Source organism: Colossoma macropomum, unplaced genomic scaffold (assembly GCF_904425465.1).
Source record: "Colossoma macropomum unplaced genomic scaffold, Colossoma_macropomum, whole genome shotgun sequence".
Taxonomy (NCBI): domain Eukaryota; kingdom Metazoa; phylum Chordata; class Actinopteri; order Characiformes; family Serrasalmidae; genus Colossoma; species Colossoma macropomum.
Genome location: NW_023494810.1, coordinates 3,662,893 through 3,690,681, shown reverse-complemented (window position 1 = coordinate 3,690,681; position 27,789 = coordinate 3,662,893). Strand labels below are relative to the sequence as shown.

General features: G+C 39.8%; 2 protein-coding genes across 2 annotated transcripts in view; both read right to left on the bottom strand.

Annotated features, from left to right (window-relative positions):
- Positions 1-322: 322 nt before the first annotated feature.
- Positions 323-9,323, bottom strand: LOC118799870 (phosphatase and actin regulator 3-like). The gene is made up of 5 exons (XM_036559948.1): positions 8,837-9,323; positions 5,052-5,113; positions 3,440-3,580; positions 3,007-3,083; positions 323-943 (listed from the first exon to the last, which is right to left on the bottom strand). The coding sequence occupies exons 1-5, from the start codon at positions 8,925-8,927 to the stop codon at positions 928-930; spliced, it is 387 nt and encodes a 128-aa protein (XP_036415841.1). The 5' UTR covers positions 8,928-9,323; the 3' UTR covers positions 323-927.
- LOC118799985 (phosphatase and actin regulator 3-like) overlaps positions 9,017-27,789 on the bottom strand; it is a 106,673-nt gene continuing 87,900 nt past the window's right edge. Inside the window, exon 9 of the mRNA XM_036560132.1 lies at positions 9,017-9,224. Within this exon, the coding sequence (XP_036416025.1) occupies positions 9,017-9,224 (208 nt within the window). The remainder of the gene's footprint in view (positions 9,225-27,789) is intronic.

Here is a 27,789-nt window from a genome sequence, read left to right as displayed (position 1 = left end):
CTCTCTGTATCGGAGAGATTAGTGAAAAAACTGGACCTTCTTCTGTGCTAGAAATCAGAGATTATTTCTCCCAACAGTGTTGCAGCACAAAGATCACAGACTTTCGTAAAGACCAACTTATCACTTCCCCATAAGATCTTAACACAATACATTTGGAAAACCGGAACCCTGAACACAGATTAACAAAATGTGAGCGTAACAAAACGAACACGTAAACGTAGGCCCAACTGTGGACTGTTCTACCAAAGTACTCATCATCAGTCATGTTCATTACACATCCATCCACAAACCCCATCCATCCATCCATAAAAAAGACAGACACTTTTGTTTCTCAAAAATCCAAAACTTGTACTGTGCAGACAATAAATAGTGCTTACAAAGGTAAGACATGAATTCCTTTTGTTTCCCCCTCAGACTGACATTTATACAGCTGATATGAAACTCAAGTTTTTAGTGGGAGCCCACAAACTCGGGGTGTGACTACAGTACCAGCACTGGTGAGGGAAAACGGTTTGAGTTTTGAGTCACATGCAAAGACCCCCCTCCCCCCAACAACCCTCCCTATTGGCATTGAAAGGCAAACTTAAAAAAGAGTCCGTTAAAAAAGAGCCTGGGTTTCTTTTTCTTTTTTTTCTGAACAGTGTTCCATCATTCATCAAGCTTCTCCTGGAGAAAAAGTCGAAAACAAATGAAAACCAAAACCAGGTACAGAAATCTACAGAGACGAAGCTTGGCTGAGTGGAGATTCGGAGTTGCACGAGCTTTCGCTTCTCCGAGCTGAAGCTCCAGAGACATAGCCTCCAAGGTTCAACTAATGCCCAAAAACAGCAGGGCCCTCCAGGGACCACCTAATGGGCCAGGGCACAGGAAGGATCCTCCCGAGGACCTCCTTTGATGTCCAGCATATTCTTCACAGAAGATACCTTGCTACGGCCGGTGGAACCTGAAGTAGAGAAGGACAGAGAGAGAGAGAGAGAGAGAGAGAGAGAGAGAGAGAGAGAGAGAGAGAGAGAGAGAGAGAGAGAGAGAGAGAGAGAGAGAGAGAGAGAGGGAGAGAGAGAGAGGACACCTGTAAGCATACGCTGCATCTACTGGAGAGGTCATCATAAATCACAGGTGTATAATTAGAAACAAAAAATTCCAGACGGAGCGACTCTCTGCCGCTAGAGGAGCGGCTAGCGGGACCTTGCTTAGCTACTAATGGCTATTCTTGCCTACAGAAATGGGGACTAACGTAAAACAGACGTAAGCAAAACACGAGGGGGGCATTTGTTATCCGTGTCAGGCTGCGCCAAAGCCTGCAGATTCCACACATTTTGCATTTTCAGAGGGGCGGCTGGACTATATTTAGACTGACCCCCATACAGATGCATACAGAGCTTTATCTGCATTGTAAGGGAAGGTCATGCCCAACAATGCAGCGGCCCCTTATGTAAACAATGACTCTGAACTCTTGCGGCAGTTAGAGCTGTCAGAATAACTCAATTTAAAGACTGTACTTTTCTAATAAATATTCAATGATGAGTTGGCAATTTGAATAATAATACTACTATTAATAATAATAATAATGTTTATTTATACAGCAGCTTTCATACATTAAAAATGCAGCTCAAAGTGCTTCGCAATACAAAGTAAAAACAACAGAGGAAGAAGAGAAAGAAGATAAAAATAAGAACAAAATATAATAACTGTACAACATTTATTGCTACAGTCCATGGTCAGTAGTTCATTCACTGGAGGGTCAGGCACCACCGCACCTGCATACTATTCATGCAAATACTTTGTATTTTTGTACTGTATTGTTTATTGTTTAGTATATTTTATTGTTATTTATCTCTACTTTCTTTTTGTGTATCTGTGAATAGTGTTCAGTAATACTTCGCTCCTGTTCATTTGGCTCGTTTTGCTCTTCAGTGTGTTTTGTATTGCTGCAATGGAGAATTTCCCTCTGGGATTAATAAAGTGATCGATCGATCAATCTATCTGTCTGTCTGTCTGTCTACATATCTATCTGTCTCTGTCTATCTATCTGTCTGTATGTCTGTCCATATATCTATGTGTCTAATTATCTATCTATCTATCTATCTATCTGTCTGTCTATGTGTTTGTCTATATGTCTATCTATCTAACTGTTTATCTATCTATCTATCTATCTATCTGTCTGTCTGTCTATGTGTTTGTCTATATGTCTATCTATCTATCTGTGTATCTATCTGTGTATCTATCTGTGTATCTATCTGTGTATCTATCTATTTGTCTATCTGTTTATCTATCTGTCTATCTATCTATCTATCTGTTTGTCTATCTGTCTGTCTATATGTCTATCTATCTAACTGTTTATCTATCTATCTATCTATCTATCTATCTATCTGTCTGTCTATGTGTTTGTCTATATGTCTATCTATCTAACTGTTTATCTATCTGTGTATCTATCTATCTATCTATCTGTTTGTCTATCTGTCTGTCTATCTGTCTGTCTGTCTTTGTTTGTCTGTCTGTCTGTCTGTCTGTCTGTCTTTGTTTGTCTGTCTGTCTGTCTGTCTGTCTGTCTATCTGTCTATTTATCTATCTATCTAATAAACAAGTAATAATAAAAATAATAATAATGTATTTTTTAATGCTCCTATATATATCTATTGTGTGCAAAAATCAGAGACCACCCTTCATTTATCTACTTTCCCATCCAAACGGTCTTTAAGCACAAGTTATTTATTTGTCAGCATCAGAAAGAAAAGCAGAAAATACTTTTAACAGAAAATTACACAGAAGACTCAACAACATATTTTTGCCTTTATTGCAGCTTCCATTCTTTTCAGGAGACTCGCTTTCAGATCTTTAAAGAAATCAGCAGGGATATTTCTTCCACACCTCTAAAGTTCAGTCTTAGAAGTTGGTTTCATTTTTAATATTAATTAATAGTGGCAGCTCTTGTATAAGTTGAACCCACAAAGGCTCAGCATGACAAACAAACAAACACCCACACAAACAGACAGCAGACACACTGACCTGGTGAGGTGTCTGCTTGATGCGTGAACCTCCATCTCGTTACTCTTGAACTCGTTCAGCTCTTTCCGTATTGCTGCCTGTAAGAAAGAAAAGACACGTTTGAGGCAAAGATAACACATACAAGTGTTCACACAGGCATATGCCTTAAAAGTTGCAGTTCTTGTCATGATTACAGTCTGACACTGAAATAAATGTAAAAAAAATAAAAAATACAGACTGTAAAAAAATGTAAATGTGTCATTACGTTACAAGAAATTAATTAAGCAATGATAATTACATTCCAATAGTACAGCAAAATGACAATAATAACTCTAGAGTACTAAGGATTGGAGCAAAGACAGGGCAAAGCTATTAAACAGAAGAAAGTGAGGAAAATAAAGTGAGCAGAAATCAACGTGTAATACAGAAAGCTGTCCTGCAGGGGGAGACATACCTTGTCTGCAGCAGACAGTCTTGTCCAGGGCTTGTCTGCTCTTCTGTCATAGTCCTGAGCTTTGGCCACTTCGACATAGTCGCTGAAGCGGATGAGGATCTTTCGTTCGCGTAGCTCGTCTACTGTGGGACGCTGGTTCAGCTACATGGGGAAAGAGGGAGACATTCAGCTTTAATCATGCAGATCAGATCACAGTAATGAAGGCAATATGGCAAAAATATATCATCAGTGTCTAAAATCGGTGTTTTTATTTTTTTGCTTCAGCACAGCACCTGCTTTACACTGTATGATGAATGGATCAAGAGAAATGGTGTAAAATTACTTGGAAAAAAATAATTACATCGACTAAGCAACCATAAAGTTACCATTTTGGAAAAATGTGACAGTGACGATATGTATCACGATATTTAGTAATTCTGAGGTTTGTAAAACAGTAGCACCACAATTAACCAAAGTTAGGGATGCGCTGATATGGGAATTGCGGTCTGATATCTGATATTTTTCATGTATGATGCCGAAGCTGATACATAAACGTTTATAAAATGTAAAAATTAGGACTCGATCCACCTCGATTACCATTACGGAGAAATATAAGATCTATTTCTTTAGTTAGAAATTCAGCAAAATGATAAATATGGAGATATTTTAGAGGAGAAGCCCAGCATCACTGAAACATTCAGCTCTCCTGGGGTACAACAAACATGTCATATAACACTAGTTTGAAATATCAGTCATAACTAAGCGTCTGTCTGATTCTGATACATTTTTAAAGCAATTATCCGCCTGATGAGACTCCGATATCATCGTACATCCCTAAAAAGGCCATAAAAAATTATGAGTACAATGACTATCATTTAATTTGCAAAATCTATTTACGAAGCAACAGGAGGAAAAATAAAATCCAACAACTGGTGAGAATAAATGAATAAAAAAAGATGGCATAATGGGCAGCTACTTGTTTCTCTGTCAGTTTACTGGTCACTTGTTGTTATGATCTCTTTATGACACATGCACTTGTTCTGTGCTCTGGAAGTCAATGTGAAATATGATAAGTGCTCATAATACTTAGAATTGTGTAACATAATCTATTGCAACGATAACGTATCATCATATTGCAATACTGAGTTGGACACGCCCCATATAGTCTGATCCAGTGTGAAATAATTCGCAAATAATCTTAAAAGCTGCTGCTGACGTCCCTGTTTGGAGGATTCCATGATGGCATTGCTGACTTTTTTGGTTTTAGTCATATCAACATCTTAGTGGACTTACTGCAATCTTCGCAACGAAGCTTCAAACAATGGTTCTCATCATTTTATCACAGTAAGCAGATTCTATGAATGAGTAAGTCTCTCTGTGACCTGCTGACGGACCACAGCAGCTGTGAGAAGTGAATGAAAGTCGGTATTACTGCAGTAATCACGCCAAGCACCCCTTTCCATTCGGAATACTCAGACCGTCTGTGCTGAGCAGCGACTAGCGAGCGTGCCTGTCTGCCAGCCTCTCTGTCTGTTTACGGTTTTGTCCAGGATTTGGAGCGAGATTGGTCGCGAGGTTGAGAGATTAGGGCTTGATAATATTCTTGGAGCTGGTGACCCGCTGGTGCTCGTACCTTTCTGTTCAGCCTCTGTTTAATTTCCCTCCTCTCCTCCTGCTCCGTCTGGTCGTTCCTCTCTGCAAGACACAGATGAGAAAATCACGTGTCAGCGCGAGTAAATAAATAAATAAATACCCACACAGAACAGTCCAAGAGATCCCTTGCACACGAGAGAGGAATCACATGCTTAGTGTTTCATATGCTGCTTTTGTGGTTATCATCACTGTCGTCAACAAAACCTTGTATTTGTTAAACGCTCACGTTACAGAAAAGGGGAAAAACTGCTTTAATGCAAGTTAATATAAATTTTGGGGCATTTCTATTGCTCAGTTTGTCAGTACACAATATAAAGCGCAGCTGCTGTTTTAAATAGTATATAAAAAAAGAAAAAAGCTGTACGTTTTTTATTACAGTGACAATAATTTGCTCAGTTAATTTACTCAGCTTTATTCGCTTCTGCACTCCTCTCATTCTTATACATATACTACCTGTATTTCGCTGCTGTCAGAAGAAAACCTCATGCCTATTTTTGTCGTTTTTCAGTTTTTGACATAATTTGAAAATACCTGTTGTTCTTTACATTGTTTGTAAATTTCATGATGAATGGACTAAAAGAAACGGTCCAAAATTACTCAGAAAAAAATTCTGGTTCCATTGACTTACATTAAAAGTAAAGTATGTTTTTTCCTTCTCCTGTAAAGTTACTATTTTGGAGAATTACAATTATGTCTGTGCTATATTTATGTTTGGCGTTTATGCCTAGTTTTGCACTGTTGTGTATTTATAGTATTGTAATGTAATATTGTACTGCAGTGTCTTGTTTAATTGCACTATATGGACATTTATACTGTGTGGGTCAGTAAAAGCTGGCCCGGTCTTGCACATTATTAGATTGTAATAGAGGGATGTTACTTAGTAACACTGTATTTTGTAAGTTGTTGTTGATCTTGACATTTTGGAAACAACTGAAACTGGCTTTTTTCTTTCATTTCTGATTTATTATTCGCGTGTTTAATCTTAATACATTATACATTTACTCTTAGTTTTTATATACATGTGATTTTTTTTTGGTAAAGCTGCTTTGTGCTACCTTTAACGTGCAAAAGTTCCTATATAAAGAAAGTTAATTATGTATTTAATGTAAATATGACAGTTTCACCAAACCAACACCCTTAAAAACTGGTTCTACAACAGCAGCAGTTTCGTCGCTGTCCAAAGAAATCAAATGTCTCCAAAACAGTAACTTTACAGGAGAAGGTAAAAACTTTCTCAGCTTTTATCGTCTTATTATTATTTTATCCTTATCTGCTCTGTTACTTGATAAGTTGTTATATTGTAATTTTAATCGTTTATTGATTTAACAGTTTATTGGTACCTTCTTATTATTAAATTTTACTTCTATGATTTTTATTATTAAATTATAGCGTTTGATTTATTTTTTTTACTGTACAACTTCTCAATCCCTGATTCCTGTATTACTCGGCTACACTGTAAATGAGGGTCTCCCTCAATGTATTCCGAGTTTAAATAAAGGTTGATTGATTGATTGATTGATTGATTGATTTTAATGTAAGTTAATGTAAAGAGATTTTCTTCCAAGTGGTTTTGGGGCATTTCTATTGGTCCATTCATCATGAAACATTCCTACAATGTAAAGGACAGCTGCCGCGATCCGACTGTGCAGAAAAATAAAAATCGACAAAAATGGAGATACACGTTTTTCTTTGGACAGCGACAATATATAAAACCTTAAACATTTAAAGAACCATTTAAATGGTTCTTCGCCTGGTTAAATGGCTAAACCCAATGTAGGTGGCTCTTACAACGGTTTTATACAGCACCAAAAAGGTATCTGCCATTCTTACAAGTCATAAAGCCATTTTGGTACCATACAGAACTCTTATTGTCAAGACTGAATGTTGTTCTTTTTTCCTTTTATTTATTTATTTACTAAAACTTTCTGCCTAATCAGCACTGAGCCAGGGCCGCTGAAACATCTGTGCTAGCAGCTGCGCTGTAGTGAAAAGCAGGAGGAACTCCTCGGGGAGGCAAAGGGATGCAATTTGTCCTTATTAGACAGTACAAGCTCACTCGCTTGACGTCCATGGAGAAAGCAGCTCTTGTTCATCCCCACTTGTTTTCTTCCGTCCCCCCAATTTCCCCTGTCAAATACTGAGCGGTCTGGATTATCCGTAGTCTCACTACGCTGGCCTGAGCCACCGCACGTGGATAATACTTCACTCAAATCCACTCAAATCACTCAAACAAGGTCAGGCGGGGTCTAATTTATTTTTTTTGGTCAGATATTCTTTCAGTGATGCTGTGAGGAAAGTTCTTTGGAGCGCTTCACTTGTACATTGAAAGAACAAATTTAAGTTTCCAAGAAAAATAGACATTGTCCTTGCTTTAATGCTGGATTCTAGCAGGCGGGGGGGCAGTGGGTGGGGGAGGACAGCTGCTGTGACCCAGGGAACAGGTGCCCCCAAAGCAGGACACAGCAAGGAATGAAGGTTTCAGCTAAATCAACAGAAAAGCAACCAGTAAAAAGGAGCTGCCACAGAAGTTACTGAGGAAGCAGCAGTGTGCTAAATATACTCTATGATAAGGATCTTATTATGATCTGGTGAAATGATGATGCCTTCAAACTTTCCAGTAATGCTGATAAACACTGTTTGTGGTGTGTGTGGTAAAAAAAAGAAAAACAACAACAAACAAACAAAAAAAAATCCCCTCTAGGTGCAAGACATACACAAACACACTTCTGAGTGTGTCTATACACACACACACACACACACACACACACACACACACACACACATATATATATATATATATATATATACACATACATACAAATATATTTTTGTCGTTTTTCAGTTTTTGACATAATTTGAAAATACCTGTTACCCTTTACACTGTGTGTAAATTTAATGATGAATGGACCAAAAGTAACGGCCCAAAATGACTTGGAAAGAATTCCGGTTCCATTGACTTACATTAAAAGTAAAGTATGTTTTTTCCTTCTCCTGTAAAGTTACCATTTTGGAGATACGAGGTTTTTCTTCCGACAACAGCGATGTATATATATATATGTGTCTTGCACCTAAGCAAATTGTTTAAAATCATTTATGACTAAGAACTGGAGAGGTCTGAGAACGGTTAAGGTACTGACATACATAAATCACTACCTACTGTATTTCAATTATTTGAAACAGAACAGAAATGTATTGGCCAACAAAATATCTCTTTGAAGTGAATTTCCCAGGCGTCTATATACGTCACTTTCCAAAGAAAAACACAGAGCCTCTCTCAACAACGACAGCTTTACAGAAGAGGGCAAAAACATTCCTTTAATACAAATTAATGTACAGAGATTTTCCCTTTAAGCATTTTTGGAGCATTTCTATTGGTCCAATGATCATGAATGTTGTGTTATGCTAAAGGCAGCTGCTGTTCAAATGAACCATGTGATGACATAGATGATGATATAGTTTTAAAGGTAGTTCCTGTCCTTTTCCTACAACAATTTGATTTTAAATATAGCTATTAGCAAATAAAACAGCAGTAATTGAATGAGCACATATTGTCCAAGTTATCCTTCAGAGCATTAACCTGGAACCACATCCTGATGACTTTTAGGCTATTAAATCACAGCAGAATTACCCCAAATAAATGCTGATTTAGTCAAATAATCAACAGGTAGCCTGGTAAGTCACTCTGCTGGTTTCAGAGGAGTGTGTGAGGAGTGAGGGGAGTGTGTGAGGAGTGAGGGGAGTGTGTGGTCCTCGTTTCACACTCACGTTTGAGGATGTTTCTGCTCTCCAGCTCCTCCACCGCGGGTCTCTGGCTGAGCCTCCTGCGGAAAAACACCAAAATCACGTTCTGCACCATTTTCCCCCCTCAGCTCCTCTCAGTCTCTCTCTCTCTCTCTCTCTCTCTCTCTCTGTTTCACAGTCCCCTCTCTCCGCCTGACCGGCCGCTCATCCTACGACAAGCTCTCCAGGTCCATCTCGAGTCGAGACACCGCAGCGGCTGGGAGAACCTGGAGGATTTCCACATGAGGAGAGGCGGGGGGTGATTAGCTCAGCCCGGGATTCCCTGAGGAGGCTGAACGGGGCGAAGCGCTCTCGGTTCTCCGCGACAAAGTGCAAAAAGTCCGCGCCGACATAGGAAACGACGACACCAGCGCTTATAAACGAATGAAAAAAGTCATATAAAGTGTAAAAAAAAAACAGCCTGAAACGCAGCTCCGCTCCGCTCCTCCGCACTGCGCGGCGATGCTCTGAGTGAGGAGACCCTCACGCCACCGCCGCTTTTCTCCCTCTCTGTCATCAAGGGGGCGGGGCCTGGGAATGACTCCACTGAACCGATTCGCGTTGAATCGATTCTTTTCAACGGCTCACCGTTACGTTAGAATCAGAATCGAGCCTTGTTGGCCAGGTTTGCTTACACTTGCCAGGAATTTGGTTACAGGAGCTCACAGAGCACAGTATCAAACATTTACATGTAGTGAACAAAATAAAATAAATATAAAATAAAATACAAACAAAATAAAATACAAAAAAATAATAAAATAAAACACGCATTCCTACCCGAGCTGTCCAGGGTGTATTCTGCCTTCCGCCCAGTGACAGCTGGGATAGGCTCCAGCACCCCACCACGACCCAGAAGGAAAAGCGGTTTAGATGATGTGTGTGTGTGTGTGTGTGCATTCCTACCCTCTCTCATACACACACACACACACACACACACACACACACACACACACAGTCATACCTGTAACCTTTACATTGCAAAGTATGGGTCTAAAGTTAAAGTGCTGAGTGCAGCAGCACTTAAAGGGTGTATAGTGGCAGAGAAACGGATCAGTGAGGTAACAGTCAAGATAAGTGGGGTAATAAGGCAGGTAAGTAAGATGCTAGAATAAACACTGGTTTGAGACGGTAGTTACGGTTATTTTAGCACAGGAGCGTCCAGTCTGATCCACAAAGGGCCGGCGTGGCTGCGGGTTTTCACTCCAGCAAAGCAGGAGCTCATATAAACAGCGGTTTGAAGGCAGAAACTAGACTAAACTAGTGGAATCAGGTGAACACCAGCTCGTTTTGAGTGAGCCACACCGGATCACTGAGAATGAGACTGGACACTTGTTTTAGCAGAATCCTCACAGTCTGTGTTGTTAGTCTGCCTCTTTCAACCGATTCTAAACGGAGCCAAAATCTCTGTTCAGCTCATTCACTGTATCCTCCTTCACATTTTGACGTAGTATCTCAAAATAATGACTCATTTACTGAGATGGTGACTTAATACATCGAAATTCCCGGCTAAAAAAAGCCAACACAGACCAGCATATGCTGCGTTTTGGATGCTGGGATGCTGGTCAGCAGCAGTGGAAGTGACTGTGCTGGTCACCAGCAAAACCAGCATATCGCTGGTGTCACTGCAAAACCTCATATCTCCAAAATGAAAACTTTACAGGAGAACAAAAATATATGTAAGTCAATGGAACCAGACTTTTTATAAGTAATTTTGGGCCATTTATTTTGGTCATTCATCAAGAAATCTATACATAATGTTAAAGGCATTTTGTTCAGACAGCAGCTATATGCAGTGGTTTGGATGCTGGTGACCATACTGGGTGACCAGCTAAACCAGCACTAGACCAGCTTAAACCAGCACAGACCAGCATGAAATTCACGTGCTATGATGTTTTTTTTTTCCCAGCATGGTTATAGCTTACTTTCTCGAAAATTTGCCTTATTATCTCAAGATTCTGAGTTGTCAAAATGAAATTCAGTATTCAGGACTGTTCTGAGAAACCAAGTCAAATTTCTGAGATAATACGTCATAATTTTGAAATAGTAAGTCAAAATCTCAAGGAAATAAGTCATTACTTTGAGACACTAAGTCAAATTTTGACATACTGCTTCCAGAAACGGACGAGGAGAAGGGTCTGGCAGGAATGGTCTTCAACATTATTATAATATGCACGGAGAAATGATCGTCTCAGATACTATAACCATGCTATTCTGTGTCATTGTGACTTGATTTACCTACTCATTATCGCCCACTGATATAATCTGTGACATCAAATATGACGAGTTCAAATGGACGCACTTTGTATACAGGCTACTGAGCCATTCAGGCTAGTGACAGACTGACCGGTTATAACAGGGCTTATTCAGCGAGTTGTTTTTGGATGAAAGTAAGGTCATCCAGTGAGCTACGACCTGTACATGTACTCATGGCAAGTGTTTCTGTATTTATCCATATAAAAAGAGAATTCCAGATAAGATGTAGGACAGACAATAATCTTTCTGTACTCAGAATAACCTTATCTTACTGTATGTTATCCACCCCCCCACCCCCCGATATCCCTGCTGACAGGAAGTGCGACGTGACAGGCCTGTTAAAGCACAGCGGAGTCCTCAACATTCAGTATAATGTCTCAAAGGGAGAGCAACACACTGGAAGAGAGCATAAGCCTTAAGAATAAGAGTAGATGGTAAAACTAATATCACATATTTACACAAGCCTTTTAAGTACATAGGGCAGCAGATTAACCGTGATGGTAAGAGTAAATACCACACGTTCACTTCATTTACATATGGTGGTAGCGATTCATAACACCACTCTGATGGTCATTTTTCCATTAAGAAACCGATGTGGCTTGACTTACATTCACTACCATGTTTAAACACGTTTGGTCCCACAAATACATATGTACATACGCACACTCAGCTGATTTACCAATATACTTAAAAGACACGTTTTGATTTGTTTGAATAGAGCAGCATGATAACAGCATGACCTTCTAACTGCTGCTGTAGCTAAAACAGTTTCCCATAATAATTCGAATTTCAGCAGGTTAATTTCAATTTTATTTGTAATAAAAAATACCAAATGTTAAACTTTATGTAAGTAAAAATTATTGTAATTATAATGAAATGGAAAAAATAATATATTACTATTTGTATTATTGTTATTGAATAATTTAATGAGTAAATTAAACCTTACATACTAAATTATCATTTCTGAGTAGCTGAATTTTATGATTTTAAGATTTTATAATTCGATTTTTATTATAAATGTTTTTTTTTATAGTAAAAACATTTTCTGATAAAGAAACGTTGGCCCTCGTTCACCAACATCTTCCAACAGGTTTTTTCTTAAATTTGTTCTTGAAAGGTCCTTAGAAAAAGCTGAACTGTTCTCACCTTTGTGCCCTTGAGTGTGTGTAGATTCTGTTCTAACTTAAGAACAAATCCCAAATAAGAGAACACCGGTGAATGTCAGAATCTTTGTGAGAACTGCGTAAGTGGGTTTAAGAAGAAATGTCCTAAAAACGGTTGGTGAATGAGGCCCATTGTTTCATGATTAGAAATTAAAAGCATCTTTATCAAACAATTTACTATTATTTGTCAGCATTTTTCCCTTAAAAAAATCATAGCTCTGTTTCTGACAGTCTTGGTTTTCTGTGTTTCTTTATTTTCCTTTCTTTTGGCAGGCAGGCCACACGGAGTTTCACTTGGCGTGGGTCTTTAATACGAACATTAAAAATACACCAATGCGCTAATCACCATCAAAACCATGGTGACTGTATGAATAGCTCTTTTTTACCTTGTCACACATTTTGCATGGTGTAGTGCTGTTACCACCAGCTTTTAGGAATCTGGCCCTATATGTACTAAATTAAAGAACAACAGTGAGGTATCGATATCATACTGTATGTAAAATTAATATCATAGTGTCTGTAAAATGATGTGAATTGAAAATAAAGTCATGGCATTTTTGCTTGACCTTCAAAACACCATTTGCAAAGGAGAAAGACTTAACCATGGCTCTTCACTGGAAGTCAATTTCCTAGCACCATGCTGTTCTGCATCTAATTTACAGTGTAACACTGACAATGTTCCTTCATCAATTGCCCCTAAAAAAAGCAGTAATCCATCTCCCAGAACAGACACGTTCAATATCAGAACCGGCACTATTTAACACTCCTTCTCCCCAGTGACAGATCCTAATTAAGGCACTAGAGCCAGCCATCAGTGTTTGTAATGAACGCTGTGTTCCCCCTGTTCGATTGACGAGTGACATCAGACCGTGACAAGGATATGATGGCCATGATTCACGCAGACAACAGGCGTATGCTATAAAAAAGCTGCTCAAGCTGTTGATCAACAATAATAACAGCAACAAAAAAAAAAACAGTTATGAACAAGCAGAAGCTATTTTTGGCCTCTCTGATTGGCCCAGGTCCTGGAAACATAGGTGCATGGTAAGACACCTGGGGGCATGGTCCAAAAAAAGCAGGGCCGTGAGGGTGGCAGCTCAGCAGGGGCTGATCACCAGAGCCTTAAAACAGGCCTTAATGTGGTAAAACAGGCCTTAATGTGGTAAAATTTAAAAAGGATGAAAGGTTCGTTGCCTTTCTTGGGCCAGAGAAATTAGCTGGCTTCTGTCTGGAATCAAAGTATGACTCTTGTGTCTGACCGACACTAGTGCCAGCTGAGAGAACAGTTTCATTTTTATGTGAAGCTTTCAAATAACTTGATTAGGAGATAAGAGTCTAAATATATGCGAAACAGTTCAAACCACATCCTGCATTGTTGCAGTAAATATGTGCAGCAAATCTGAGATACAGCACATCTAACATGATACTGCAACATAGCATAAGATCTCAATACATCATTAAAATGCATCACCTCCCTTCAGAGTAGCCATGAAAATCTATTTCTTTGATACGATTTGATACTAATTTTTTGATACGAAGAAAGCTGCGGTTTTATCTTGGCCGTCTTTATAGAGAGGCACGACTTGTTTTCACAGTGAGGGGATTCTAACCCCTCCCCTTTCACTCCTCATTGCTCACCAGCAGCTCAACGTAGAGTCACAGCATATTACACTCAGAGAGCCGACAGTGTCCTAGTTAATCTGATTACAGAGTTATGAGGAAAATGTTTGATTTGATTATATTATTTAAAAATATCAAACTGACATCCATTCCACCAGCAGAATGGCCACTAGGGGGCATGCAAGAAGAGGCTCCTGCATGCTTTGATGTAATATGGCAATTAAACGGCATTAATTGCAGTTTAGGTGCTAATTGTTTGGCCAAAATAAAATTTATTGGCATTTTCAAACATAAAAATCCAAACATTCCTCCAGTCACATTTGAGGATTCAATTTATTTAAAAAAATGTTAATTCTGAATCCTAAAAGCAATAGATTTGTGGTGTATTTTAAGATTTCATTATGCATTGTTGTGATGAATCGTTAGCTATAGAATCACAACTGAATCAAATCAGTTGGTTGGAGGTGAAAGACTTATACTTAAAAATAAAAAAAACATCAGAGTAGAGCAAAAATTGCTCTCAAGCAACTTCAAAATGCTAAATGTCTGCATGCTCTTGTTCCTTGTCAAGACATTCTTGGCATTGTCTTCCTGAAGCCTGTCTATGGTCATCCTCAGCCAGACAGCCTCAGACCGAGCTCCTTTACAAGTGGCCTCGATGTGCTTCACTTATCACGCATTAAGGATCTGATGTACCAGGCAGCCCAGCAACATGTCAGAGCGATGAGGCAGCTGATGGAAGCAGCCTTTAAAGGGAGTGTCAGAGCGTGGATGTGAGTCAGGGACCCTGGCCCTGGCACTGCTGCTGACCACTGAGCTGTGTCTTAATGCTCAAGCTTCCGCCCAACTTAGGGGACCAGAGCACTCAGGAAGTCCCAGGGAAAGCCTGGACGGAAGGGAAGGGACTGCCCGTGGATTTGAGCAGCCATCAAGTGCAGCCATGACGCCTGGAGGGCTGAAGGTGTCGGATCCAGTTAAAAGTGGTCCATATCTACATCAAGAGTAGGAGGGTTTGAGGTTTTATGTAACCTTCTACAAGCAGGTTGAAAAGGTTAGGGGATGTTTCTTGAATGGGAATGAGTACTGACCGGGGTGCTGGGTGGAGTTCAGTCAGACAAGGCCAAGGAACTACATGAATAGCACGTTTTTATACTAATACTTTGCCTTTTTTGCTTCTGAATCAGTGCTGGTCAACTCTAATACACCCACGTCAGCTCAGGAAGGGCTTATTAATTACAATCCCTTCTCCAAAAAAGTTGGGACGCTGTGTAATGTAAATAAAAACAAAATGCAATGATGTGCAAATCATTTAAACCCTATATTTAATTGGAAATAGTACAAAGACAACATATTGAACATGTGGAAACTGAGAAATATTATTGTTTTTTGAAAAATATATGCAGATTTTGAATTTGATGCTAACAACACGTTCCAAAAAAGTTGGGACAGGGGCAACAAAAGGCTGGTAAAGTTGTGTAATGCTAAAAAAACACCTGGTGGTTGATTGACAACAGGTTAGTAACATGACTGGGTATACAAAAGCATCTCAGAGAGGCAGAGTCTTTCAGAAGACTGAACTTCTGAAAACCACTGTCTGTGAAAACAGTTCGTCGCTGCATCCACAAATACAAGTTAAAACTCTAAAACGCAAAGAAGAAACCAAATATAAACAGGATCCAGAAACACCGCCACCTTCTCTGGGCCCGAGCTCATTTAAAATTGACTGAGGGGAAGTGGAAAAGTGTCCTGTGGTCCAACAAATCAACATTTGAGATAATTTTGGAAATCATGGACACTGTGTCCTCCAGGCTAAAGACCACTCAGCTTGTTATTGGAGCCAGTATTCATGATGGTGTAGGGGTGAATTAGTGCACATGGTATGGGTGACTGGCACATTTGTGAAGGCACCATTAATGCTGAACGATACATACATGTTTTGGCAACATATGCTGCCATCCAGACGACGTCTTTTTCAGGGAAGACCTTGATTATTCCAGCAATGCCAAACCACATTCTGCATGTATTACAACAGCATTGCTCAGTATTAAAAGAGTCTGGGTGCTAAGGATGATGGGAAGGAAACCTTTGCTTTATACTCATTTTTACCCAAGTTCTTCCCCAAATTTAGTAATGGCCAATTCCGAACTGCAACCTATATCTCCCCCTTTTACACAGTGCTATCACTGTGGGGGATTAGGGTTAGTACGGGCTTCCTGCAAGATATGAAGCCAGCTAACTAGTGCAATATCAGTGTTCAGCTCAACATGGAGGTTGGATGGCTGTGGCATCGTCAGGGACTGAAGCTGCCATCTCCCGACAATATACATTTTCAAAAAGGTCACAAAAAGGGTTCTTTGGAGGGAAGCAACTTTTCAATGGATGGTCCTTTAAGGAACCGTGAGATGAGTGAAGAACCACTTTAAGGTTTTCAAGCTAAGAACCACTTAGGAAGTTTTATTTTAAGACTGCACATCACCATGTGACAGGAAAAAGTCCCGATGATACGCCTTTCATATTACATGTAAGTAGAGCAGTGTTATTTGGGTGCCTTGAGTCAAACAGATGACCTACCCAAAGCAACAAGTAAGCAACTGTTTGATGAGCTACAGGTAGAAAAAATGTGTACTTCAATTTAATTTCCAGACAACAACAGTTACTATTTGAATAGGTGAGTTTATCATATAAGGTGAGAAACGTTTTTGTACGCATAAAGGCACAATAAGCAATTAGTTCCGCTACACAGACCTATAAATTTAGGCTTGCTGGTTAAAGATAAATCACCAACTAATGATGGTCAATTATTTGATGCAGCCAAGGTTACAAAATGTACCTATACCAGCAGGACAGTCTAAACAAGCTCCTCAAAAGCTAAGCCATCAAAGCTGCCCTATTCCGGGCTGGACCTCAATAATTCATCAAATCTTCTGGCCGACCCCAGGCCTGCCCTTTACTACACAGCGACACGAGAGATATCAAATACAGGGAGCCTCTGAGTGTCCCTGTGTCACCCACAGAGGGAACAACGTGAGTCCAGCTTCAAACGCCCCCACAGCGGTGGTCACTTTCTCTGAAACGTGGCCCCCGAGGCACCAACCGCTGGGACGGTGTCTAAATACCACAGAGATTCGTGATTGTTCCAGGTCCAAATGGGTGGGGGTAGTTCTGAGAATAGTGATATACTGACTCTGCTTTTTAAAATATTTGGTGCTATGCTCTCAAACAGAACATGCTAATTAATCTCAAGTGTGGAAATGAATTATGCTTTCTCCATTTGTTCCTTTTGACCTTTTGACTTTTCGACCAGGCAAATGCTTTTCCTTAAATTGATTCCTGTTCCTGTGTGCTTTGAAAAGAGAACAAACACAAACTGATAATCCTGTTCGGTATAAAGCGCCTGCTATCGAAAGCCAATGTCCATTAGTGGCCTACATAGCAACTCTGTCCTTTCCAGCAACCAATTTTCCAATGAGTGGCCTGTTTGTATTGTTAGCATCTGTGGGAGGTGGTGGGGGGTCATTCTGGTGCACATCCTTCACTATGTGGCCACTTTAATGGGATGCATGTGTTATCGTCTCATCCCTCTCCTCAGTTTGATATGATCGCCTCCTTCTCTGGTGACGTTTATTAAAATCAAATGGGGGAAGGGTTTATTTTGGAGGCAATTTTCTTGTGCGCAACTCTGATGCAATAAAGCTGCGCAACACGGCATGGTGGGAGCGAGGTTAATATGCAAATGCGTGTGCAAAATCATGGCATCTGATAATTAGCAATTGCTTTCAAATGTAAATATAGTACTGTAAACGTGGGCTGGCGAAGCGGCGCAGTGACAACATGTAATTCCAGATTTTGGGCTTTTTTAGCGTTGACGAGCTAACATCCGGCCCTAGCGTCATTAGCAATGCTACACGTTGTTTGCCAGTTCCTTTGCTGCGATGGGCAAAAGCCTGACTAGCATTGGGCTGCTGCCTGGTTGTGATGCTGTGCTTTATTTAGCCAGGCGTACCAGCCAGGGACACACAGTCGATAGTGTTGCCATTCAGCCAAGGTAACCGGTCCAATCTAGCACCAGCATGACAGATCCAGCAAGAGATACGGGATATGTGCTTATTAAAACAAAAACAGGGTTAAAGGACATGAATCCGATCTGCTGATGGCCCTTCAGTGGCCTCCAGGATCATCTTCAGAGCAACAGCCATGACAGACGGCGCACCGCTATGAAAAAGTAATTAGACGAGGCCAAATTTGTTCTCCCAATGTAACACTGTGAACACAAACGAGCGCTCTCACAGGAGCGTTTTAATTTCAGTAATTGGAAAAAGAGAAATTAGAGAAAGCAAACATCCTTGAAGCTGAAATTACCCGTTTCCATTCCAAACCTCATGGCACACAGTGGAGCTAAGAGGAAATGAGAGGACGTCTAAAAGAAATTAATTCTGATAATGGCTTTGAAAGGAAATGATCTGCGAGGGACGGCAAAGAACGAGCTTGTGTTTACTTTATTGCATAATTCGCTCAGTTAGTGTAGCCGATTTGAAAAGCAACCGTGAGACATTTTAATGCATGAGTACAGATCAGTCACGATCCACATGTACTCAGCGTTCAAGCCCATTCTGTGCATTCCTGCGCTGTGGTGCTCAGTAAAGAATGTCCCAGGGGATTCTTGATGAACGTTTCAGCAGCTGTAATGAAGAGGCATCACGGCAGTGCCACTAGAAAGAAAAGAAAGGAGAGAGAGAGAAAACATACAACCCTACTATCCATTATTGACCCAACTCAGTTGCCTAGCAACTCCAGTTGCCACCGAACGAGTGCCAGAGATAGTAATGATTGCGGAGCACCATCATAAGGGAATCGAGTTAGTCGTGAGTCGTGCTGAGCCGCTGCTGCCCATGAACTGTGTCTGTGCTTTATTTAGAAGCTGACTGGATGTTCACATGAGGGGCTGTTGTGACTCCTAGATGAGGACAATTACAGTAAAGGGCGTGACCGTTTTATCGGCACCGTGTGGCGCACGTTACAGCTGTGATTTTACAGTACCATGGACAGCGAAAGCTTTAATATAAGATACCGCAGTCTTATTTTACAGTAACCAACACAGCCCCTCTGCTGCTCACTTGCTGCTTTGATTTATAACATTTGGAAACAATCAGGCTCTCTGAATATTTTACATAGTTTTTGCTGGTGGCTGATTGCCAGTTTATTTTAATTTATACAATTTAAAAGAAACGTTTATAACTGTATCAAGTCCTACTTTGTCACGATTTCCAGATCATCTTATTTTAATATCTCTAAAGCTCAATTTTTTAATTGTACTAAGTTCTAAGGTCTTTTATCTGTATTTTTTTTTTCACAACCACATTACCAAAAAAGTTGGGACGCTGTGCAGAATGTAAATAAAAATAGAATGTAATGATGTGCAAATCATGTAAACCATATTTTAAAGGAAAATACTACAAAGACAACATATCAAATGTTGAAACTGAGAAATTGTATTGTTTTTTGAAAAATATATGCCCATTTTGAATTTGATGCCAACAACGACTGCTGTAGTTTTGAAAGTGAAATGTTTTCCCATTCTTCTTTGATATAGGATTTCATCTGTTCGTGGGCTCCTTTGTCATATTTTTCATTTCATAATGTGCCAAATGTTTTCAGTGGCGACAGGTCTGGACTGCAGGCAGGCCAGTTTAGCACCTGGACTCTTTTAATACAGAGCAATGCTGTTGTAATACATGCAGAATGTGGTTTGACATTGTCTTGCTGAAATAAGGCCCTTCCTGAAAAAGACGTCGTCTGGATGGCAGCATATGTTGCCAAAACATGTATATATCGTTCAGCATTAATGGGGCCTTCACAGATGTGCATGTCACCCATGCCATGTGCACTAATGCACCACAAGCTGAGTGGTCTTTAGCCTGGAGGACACAGTGTCCATGATTTCCCAAAAGAATTTCAAATGTTGATTCGTCGGACCACAGGACACTTTTCCACTTCCCCTCAGTCCATTTGAAATGAGCTCGGGCCCAGAGAAGGTGGCAGCGTTTCTGGATCCTGTTTATATTTGGTTTCTTCTTTGCATTTCAGAGTTTTAACTTGCATTTGTGGATGCAGTGACGGACTGTGTTCACAGACAGTGGTTTTCAGAAGTGTTTCTGAGCCCATGCAGTGATTTCCATTATAGAATCGTGTCTGTTTTTAATGCAGTGCCGTCTGAGGGCCCAAAGATCACGGCCAGCAAATACTGGTTTTTGTTATTATGTATAGTTGTCGATGAAAAGCAAAAGTTCTTTGCTATTTTATGTTGAGAAACGTTATTCTTGAATTGTTGCACTATTTGATCATGCAGACTTTCACATTGATTACAGCTGCCATTCTTTTTTGGGACACTTATTTTCAGTTTTTTAGGAAATTTGCAGGGACATTCTTTCTCCAAAGTTCAGTCTTAAAAGTTGGTTGCATTTTCTGCATCTCAAAATCCAATTATTCACATTCAGTGACAATGAGGTTTGCACTCTGGGGTGGTCAGCCCATTGATCTGAGAACACCAGCAGTACCTTTGTTTCTAAGCTTTATAACTGTGTATTTGATTGAGACTGATTTTGGTGGTCTTGTCTGGTTGTAAGGAGCTCCATTTTCTGCATTCCTGCTTCATAAACATTCATTTTCTCTGCTTTATTCCTTAAATCTCCTCAGAAATACCTCCTAAAAATGAATAACTTGTAGTGAATAGCAATTTTAACAAGAAATTAAATAAATGAGGGATCGTCTCACAGTTCTGTAAGTACTACAAAGGATACAGCACGACCCATACAGAGTTCAGCACTGTCTCTACAACACAATAGCTCTGTTAATTGCATGGAGCCTAATATAAAGGCTATATAATAGAGCATATTATACTCTGAAAATGTAATTGCCCCAATATTTTAATCACAATCAGAAGAGAAAAATGTGTGAGAAGAGCAGCTGCGAGTGGGCGCCTTGGTATTTTAGCAGCAGCCCGAACACCATCAGACGCAAATACCCAGCTGCCCTTGTCCCTCTTCTTTCTGCCTTTGTGCCAGTTCCCTCCGTCGCACGCCCCTCTCGCTCTCTCCTTGTTCACAGCCAGCCTGCGGAGGTGGAAGGAGTAGTAGCTCGGCTTGGCGTTAACATAATGCATCAGCCTTCTGGGCTATTTTTAGCCTCTCTCTGAAGGAGAGGGCTTTTTTTTTCTTGTCGAGCAGCTATTGATAGAAAGGTCACCCCAGGAGGAGCTCAGGGAGCTGCTGGGAAGCTGGGTGACAGGCAATTGGCTGCGGCAAGTCAGGTAACTGTTGACAATGTCTATCAGACCTTGAATGCACTGCGGCTGTTGTTTTCTGTTCATATTGAATTTGTGAATCCACCACACTGACAATACTGCATCATATCATATCTGCATATACTGTTCAGGGTGGGCACTGTGGATTAGCGTATATAAATCTAAAGATATCTGCTTTATTTTACGTTTATGTTTTGTAATTTGTCACTATATAGTTTTATTTATTTTGAATAAAATTTTTCTTAAAGCAAAGTCAAAAAATCAAACGTACACAAATTGCAAATGCAGTCGATCGTGTCAAAGAGGCACTGGAGCAGCAGGTTGGTTTAATCAGAGTGGGCTAGGAGGGAAAGGGGTTGGGAGCGTGGGGTTGGGAGCGTGTGGTTGGGGGGGGGGGTACATTTTCTTGCCTTTGTGGGGTAGCAACAGCCTGCGTGACGTGGAGGACTGATCAGGGCTCCTGCTGCAGTTTTTTCCGGCGTGGGCCTGCGACGCAGTGGGCTAAAAATAGCAATAGAGAGGGATCCCCCCATTCCTGGCTCCACCCACCGCTCTGCACTCTGGTGCAACGTGCCACAATTATACTGCTGATGTGCACAAAGCTGCATTACACAAGAGCACATATAGCAGCATTCCAAAGCTTGGAATCAATTACGTTTTGTGTTATCTGTATATGTAATAATTACAACCAGTGTATAACTACAATGTATTTAATGTTGACTTAAATATTCTCTTCCATATTCAAAAGGTGTTTTGAATATTAATGTGCAGTTGCTGTTTATTTGCTGAATTTAACATATTGGGGGAGCAACAAAAAAAATAAAACATACAATATGGCCTGTGCAAAAGTTATAGCACATTTTATATTTCATATATTTTTTTTTCCAATACATGAATAAGAAATGGTGCATTACAATTTGCAGGCAAATGCCATATTTGCCATATTTAAGTGTGTTCTCTGTTGAAGATGTGTATTTATTTTTTGCTTAGAAATTCAATAAAACATGTAATGTGACCAGAGATGTTAAAATTTTTACATAGGACATAATTATCTATCTGGAATCACTTATTAAATTTAATTTTCATACAATTTTAATTACATCAATATCTCATACAGTGTACACTGGAATACTATAAGCTAGACATGGAAAGATACCGTCATATGTTTTATTCAATATCTCAAGTATTTTGGAAACACAAGATTATTAAGGGGTAAATAATTTACTATTTTCTATTTACAATCAATTTTTGTCAAGCCTCGAAAATTGATCGCCACCTTTCAAATATGAGGCATTAATTTTATTACACCTTCATTCTCCACAATGTACAGCTTTCAGTTATTTTAGAATCATCTACAGCTCTGTTCATCTGAATTTTTTACAGCTTCTTATCAATAATTTAAAACCTGTGAAGTCAGACCAGACAAGAAGACCACAATTATTATATACATGCATCTGCAAAGCCAAATTGGTTTCATATTACAAATCACTGACCCTAAACTTTTGAACGATGTCCGAATGATGCGCTGCACCAAAGCAGGTCCAGTGGAAGAAGCTATTGATCCAGCCTCAGAAGACCAGACACACAGTTTCTATTTTAAGCACCAGGCAAAGGCAAATTCTGCCCTGCATCAGTTACATAATTCTACTACTACTATAAAGAAACCATAGCCTGCGCTTTCAGCCTGCTGCACACTGCCTACACGCTGTTCAGCGCAGTAATATAAACAGAACTACTGCAGTGAAATCACATCAACTGATTCAAGTGACAACACCTCATTAGAAACAGTGCAAAAGCATTAACATTGCTATTAACACAGCAGTGTGTAAGATCTACACACCCTTCAGTCTGATTTCCATTAGATTTTCAGTTTGTTAAAGGGGAACCGTACCGCTTTTTCAAAAATTCTGCATAGTAAATTTATTAAGATGTTTAAGTCATTCAGTATTGATGTAAAATGGACCGCTGTAGAGAAATTTACAGAATCAGAATTCACCACCGTGGTGGAGATAAATAACCAGGTGTCCAAAGCGGGTATACCTCTAAAAGGTACCTTGCAGAAAGTTATTACATAAAATCATTATGACTATGTTGCCTGATGTCTAAGACTGTGTTTTATAATAAAGATTTTGGCCTAAATTAAAATCCATTCATGGCAGAGAGGTATATGCAGGGTCCCCAAAACATCTTCCCACCCTGAGATCTACTATTATTTCACCATTATCAACAATACATATAAAAACACAAAGGTTACTGCTTTAGATTTGCAATATAGCTACAAGGCTAATGTAACAAGTTGGGCAATCTTGGCCAACGTGGTCAAGCACAAATCAAAATACATTTACTCCATGCAGCTACTGCAACCTCACCTTCAGATGCCCCGCCCACAAAGGTAAATGGACCCTGTGATATTTAGTGTATGAAAAGTTGACCACACTTATTTGAATTTTTTCAGTTGAGCTATCTTTTTTTGTCTTGTTTGGGGGGGTTCCCCAATTATCTCCCCAATTTAGTCGCGTCCAATTCCACCCACTAGTTAGGACTCAATCACACAATAGTACCAGCTCTAGGAGGGTGAAGGCTAACACAGGCTTCCTCCGAGTCCTGTGAAGCGCCACTGCATCTTTTCGAACTGCCGCTCACGCAACGTCCCTGGACAGCTGAACGCGCTCGGAGAAAAGCGCTAACCTCCAGATCTGTTACGTCACACTGACTAGCATGGCGTTAGGTGATGGGGGGAGAAAGTGGGGCCATCCTACCCACCCAGAGAGAGCAAAGCCAAATGTGCTCGCTTGGACTCACGGCCACGGACGGCTGTAGCATCACCAGGGATCGAACTCACTTTCATCTGATGATGATAGAGCCAACGCTTAGACGGCTACACCGCTCGGGAGCCCAGATTGAATTCTAATTGCCGATCTGATTGTCAATCTTGCCGAGCTTCTCGGAAAAAGATATAATTGCTAGACTGATAAAAGTATGTGAAGTCGCGTCTTTAAAAGTTTTTTCCAGCGTTTAGTAGTTAGCAGTGGTGGACTGTGACTATTAGAGCTAGGACTTCAATTTGAGCCATAAATGTCAAAACTCCCATGAAAACAATGGAACACCCATTTTGCCACTGGCAGCTTTTCACCAACATGCAAACGCAGCATCCGCTGTAGCTCACCACATGGTTTAACAGGAGATGCAATGCGGCTTGTAACTCACTCATGCATGTTTAGCAGACTGGAGATTCTCCACAAAGTGGAGCTTCTTAAGAGCAGTGCTTTGCATTACTGACACTATGTGCTTGTTACGACAAAGCAAACATGCTGTATTCGAATACCTAAGGAGGTAAACGAATACGAAGATTAGATAGCTGTACATTTAAATAACCATATTCCTCCCTAAAGCAGATTGGTTTGTGTTTCTGACACCGTATTATGTACTGCCCTCTATATAAATGAACAAAAGTACATCACATAGCATCATGATATACCACTACATCACCGGCCAGGTATATTTGCAAGGAATTCATATGAAAGATTAATGGAGTCAGCTTACCGAGCCATATAACAGCAGCTAACATTACACAATGACAAAGCTTGGAACTCCACGAACACTATACAGTAAACTGTACAAAGTCCCTACCAACCCTGAAACAGTAAAGAAACCACACTGAAGAAATGTTCTCTCTGTGATCCTCTCAGGAAGCCAATCTGCACACTCTGTTCCTGCCCATTTCAGAATGCAAGGATTGCTCTGTTCCAGCCGTCTGAAAAACAGGCCCGAATGCAAGGCCACTGACCTGCAGCTCTCAAAAGCTTTCATAACAGAGACACAGAGTGCATTCAGAAATACACAGCTATATTAATACACTTTGTCTGCGCACAGTAACTCTATGTTATGTTCAAAACTATTATTAAGCTAAAAATATTCCCATATATCTGATCCTATATATTAAAAAGAAATCTTTTTAATATTAACCTCAATAAGTTGCCAGCAGGGTGTAATTTAATATTAAATGTATTTCATTGAAAGCAGTAAAGAAATTGTCAAAAATGCAGATTCTAAGCTTTCAAACTATACTTCATTTTTACGTCTGTAAGTAGAAAAGGTGATATTTTGTTATGAATTGAATTTGATTGATAGTTATTGTTGTGAGGTTCCAGCTTGTTTTGCAGAATGAAAAAAAAAAATAAAATTCTTTTTTTGCTTGTTTTCTTCATGTTTTGATATCAAAACAAACTGAAAAGTCAGAAGTGCAGACCTGTACCTGTGTATATAAATGTATTATGTAATTATGTAAATAATCATGTAATTATGTACAGTTGTATGCAAAAGATGGTCAAATGACACGTTCAATTGATTTTCTAAGTTAACATTCTCTACAGAGAATAAACAAATATGGCATTTTGTGCAGTTTAGTGCAAAATGTATTTGCTGAATTTAATGTATTGGAAAAAACATACAACATAAAATGTGTCAAATTTTGCACAGGCCACATTTTGGGTTCTATTTATTTAATTTTTCCAATATGCTGAATTCAGCTAATAAATAGTAAGCATAAAATAAAATGTGCAGAAGGGTGCTCTCTGCAGAGGATGTGTTACTTACTTTCAGCTAGAAAATCAACAAAACATCAGCTGACCATGGGTGCGTAAACTTGAAAACAAATCAAATCATATCTATCTATCTATCTATCTATCTATCTATCTATCTATCTATCTATCTATCTAACTATCTATGCATTAGTTTGATGAGTTTCTTGTTAACCCTTGTGGTGTTGATGTGTTTGTTACTCAGTGGTCTGGTGACCCACCACATTATTGTTTTTTTATCAATACAGCCATAATAATTTATGTAAAAATACCAGCTGTTTAAGTGTCCAGTGTAGGGTTCTCCTTTAGCAGCTGTAGCCAGTCAGCAGCCTGTCCATGTTGTCCACCCTCACACACACACACACACACACACACACACTAACAGCAGGCCATATACGAGGAGAACAGGGTGAAGAACACAGCACCTCCACACTTTTACTCCCCGCAGGTTCACCCAACACCACATGTGTAATATAAATGTGGTGGGGGGTGAACAGAGTGAAGACACTGAAAATGGGTTATTTTATATGTTCTTCACAGAAAATGAGCAAAGGACAAGAATCTGAGGTTGAAATAATAATAAATCACATCATTTTTTCTTTTTGGTGAAAATGGGTCCCACAGACCTGAACACCACACAAGGGTTAAGACAATGTCAACAACCAGGCTGGACAAAGAAGACAGCTTGTATCCGTCCCCTGCTGTTCTCCAACTGAGAGGGACAAGCACCTGTGTTTATCCACTGTGTGTAGCACACACACACCTACACACACACACACACACACACACACGTGGTCTGCAGGGCTCCAGTTACGCAGCAGCAGCAGGTCTGTGCTGAGTGACTTTAGGGGCTTCCCCTCTCTCTCTGACTCACTGATGACTAAACTCTGACTATAACCGCTTTGGACACAACATACTTTCAATGTTGACCTCGTTCATAACAACTAACTCACACATTATGCAGGGCCTGGAAACGTCAATGAATATAAAAATTTCAATTTACATGGCTAGCATGGTCATATATCATATTGAATATATTATATTATACATATTATATCAGTTTTAGAAACGTAGCGTTCAAAAAGTCTCTCTTAACACATTTGGAGCTGAATCATACTTTAGGTAAACTCTGCTTTCAGTGACTCACTAGCCAAAATGACCAATCGCTACATCTGTTGTAAACATGCCTACTTGCATCCGACAACAGTGCCACAGTAGTCTTAGTGAGATTTTCTGGTTTAAAGACTAGGAACCCCTTCTAATGATGCATCTTAAAGGCTGGAGGGAGTTTGTAAAACTTCAGCTGTTTGGGTGGATTTTTGGGGTCTGTTATTAATAGTTTTGTCGTTGTTAGCTGGCTGATGCAGAAAAAAAGGCTACCTATCATTACTGCTAGGAAGCCAGATACTTTACTGCAGCCATAGAACTGTAGTAACTGTCTTCAAATCATCAATGAGGAGAATGGATTACTCAAATATCGCATCAAGTGAGGAATATGACAAGCTTAAAGCTAAAGTTAGCAAGGTAGCAGGCTATCTAGTTATCTAATCTCGGTTTTGGCTTCTTTTCTCTGGCTGAAAAAGTAAACAGCTGGTGTCCATTTTGTGCTGAAAAGAGACAGAATCACTGTTTTCTTGAGTATTTTGAATAATCACTGAGGTAAGTGTTACATTAATGCTAGCTTGTTTGTGATTACTGGCCTGTAGCTCAGTGGCTAGGCTAGCAGTCAGGACTGGTTGACACTACAATGGTTCCCAATTGGCTGTATTCTGTTTTTGCTTAATGCATGCTAAGGTATTAGTAATGAGAGAACACAGATGAAAGAAAACATGACAATATAATATTGTGAATTCAGTCAAACCCGTGAAGCTCATGGATATAATGCTGCCCTTCAGAGCACGGCATAACACAACAATAACACAACCAATAATGTGTTCAGAGCTAGTTTTGGGCTGGAGAAGAAGAATTAGGATCAGTGTCTGTGTTTACATAGATTCTGATTACAGATTAAGACTGTGGCGC

What these genes read in the sequence shown, in the direction of transcription:
- LOC118799870 (XM_036559948.1), bottom strand. Translation starts at nt 8,927, where the DNA reads ATGGTGCAGAACGTGATTTTGGTGTTTTTCCGCAGGAGGCTCAGCCAG. An exon ending in AACAGAGGCTGAACAGAAAG is followed by an intron (nt 3,581 to 5,051) that starts GTACGAGCACCA and finishes TTCCCCATGTAG; the next exon opens with CTGAACCAGCGTCCCACAGT. An exon ending in GACTGTCTGCTGCAGACAAG is followed by an intron (nt 3,084 to 3,439) that starts GTATGTCTCCCC and finishes TCTTTCTTACAG; the next exon opens with GCAGCAATACGGAAAGAGCT.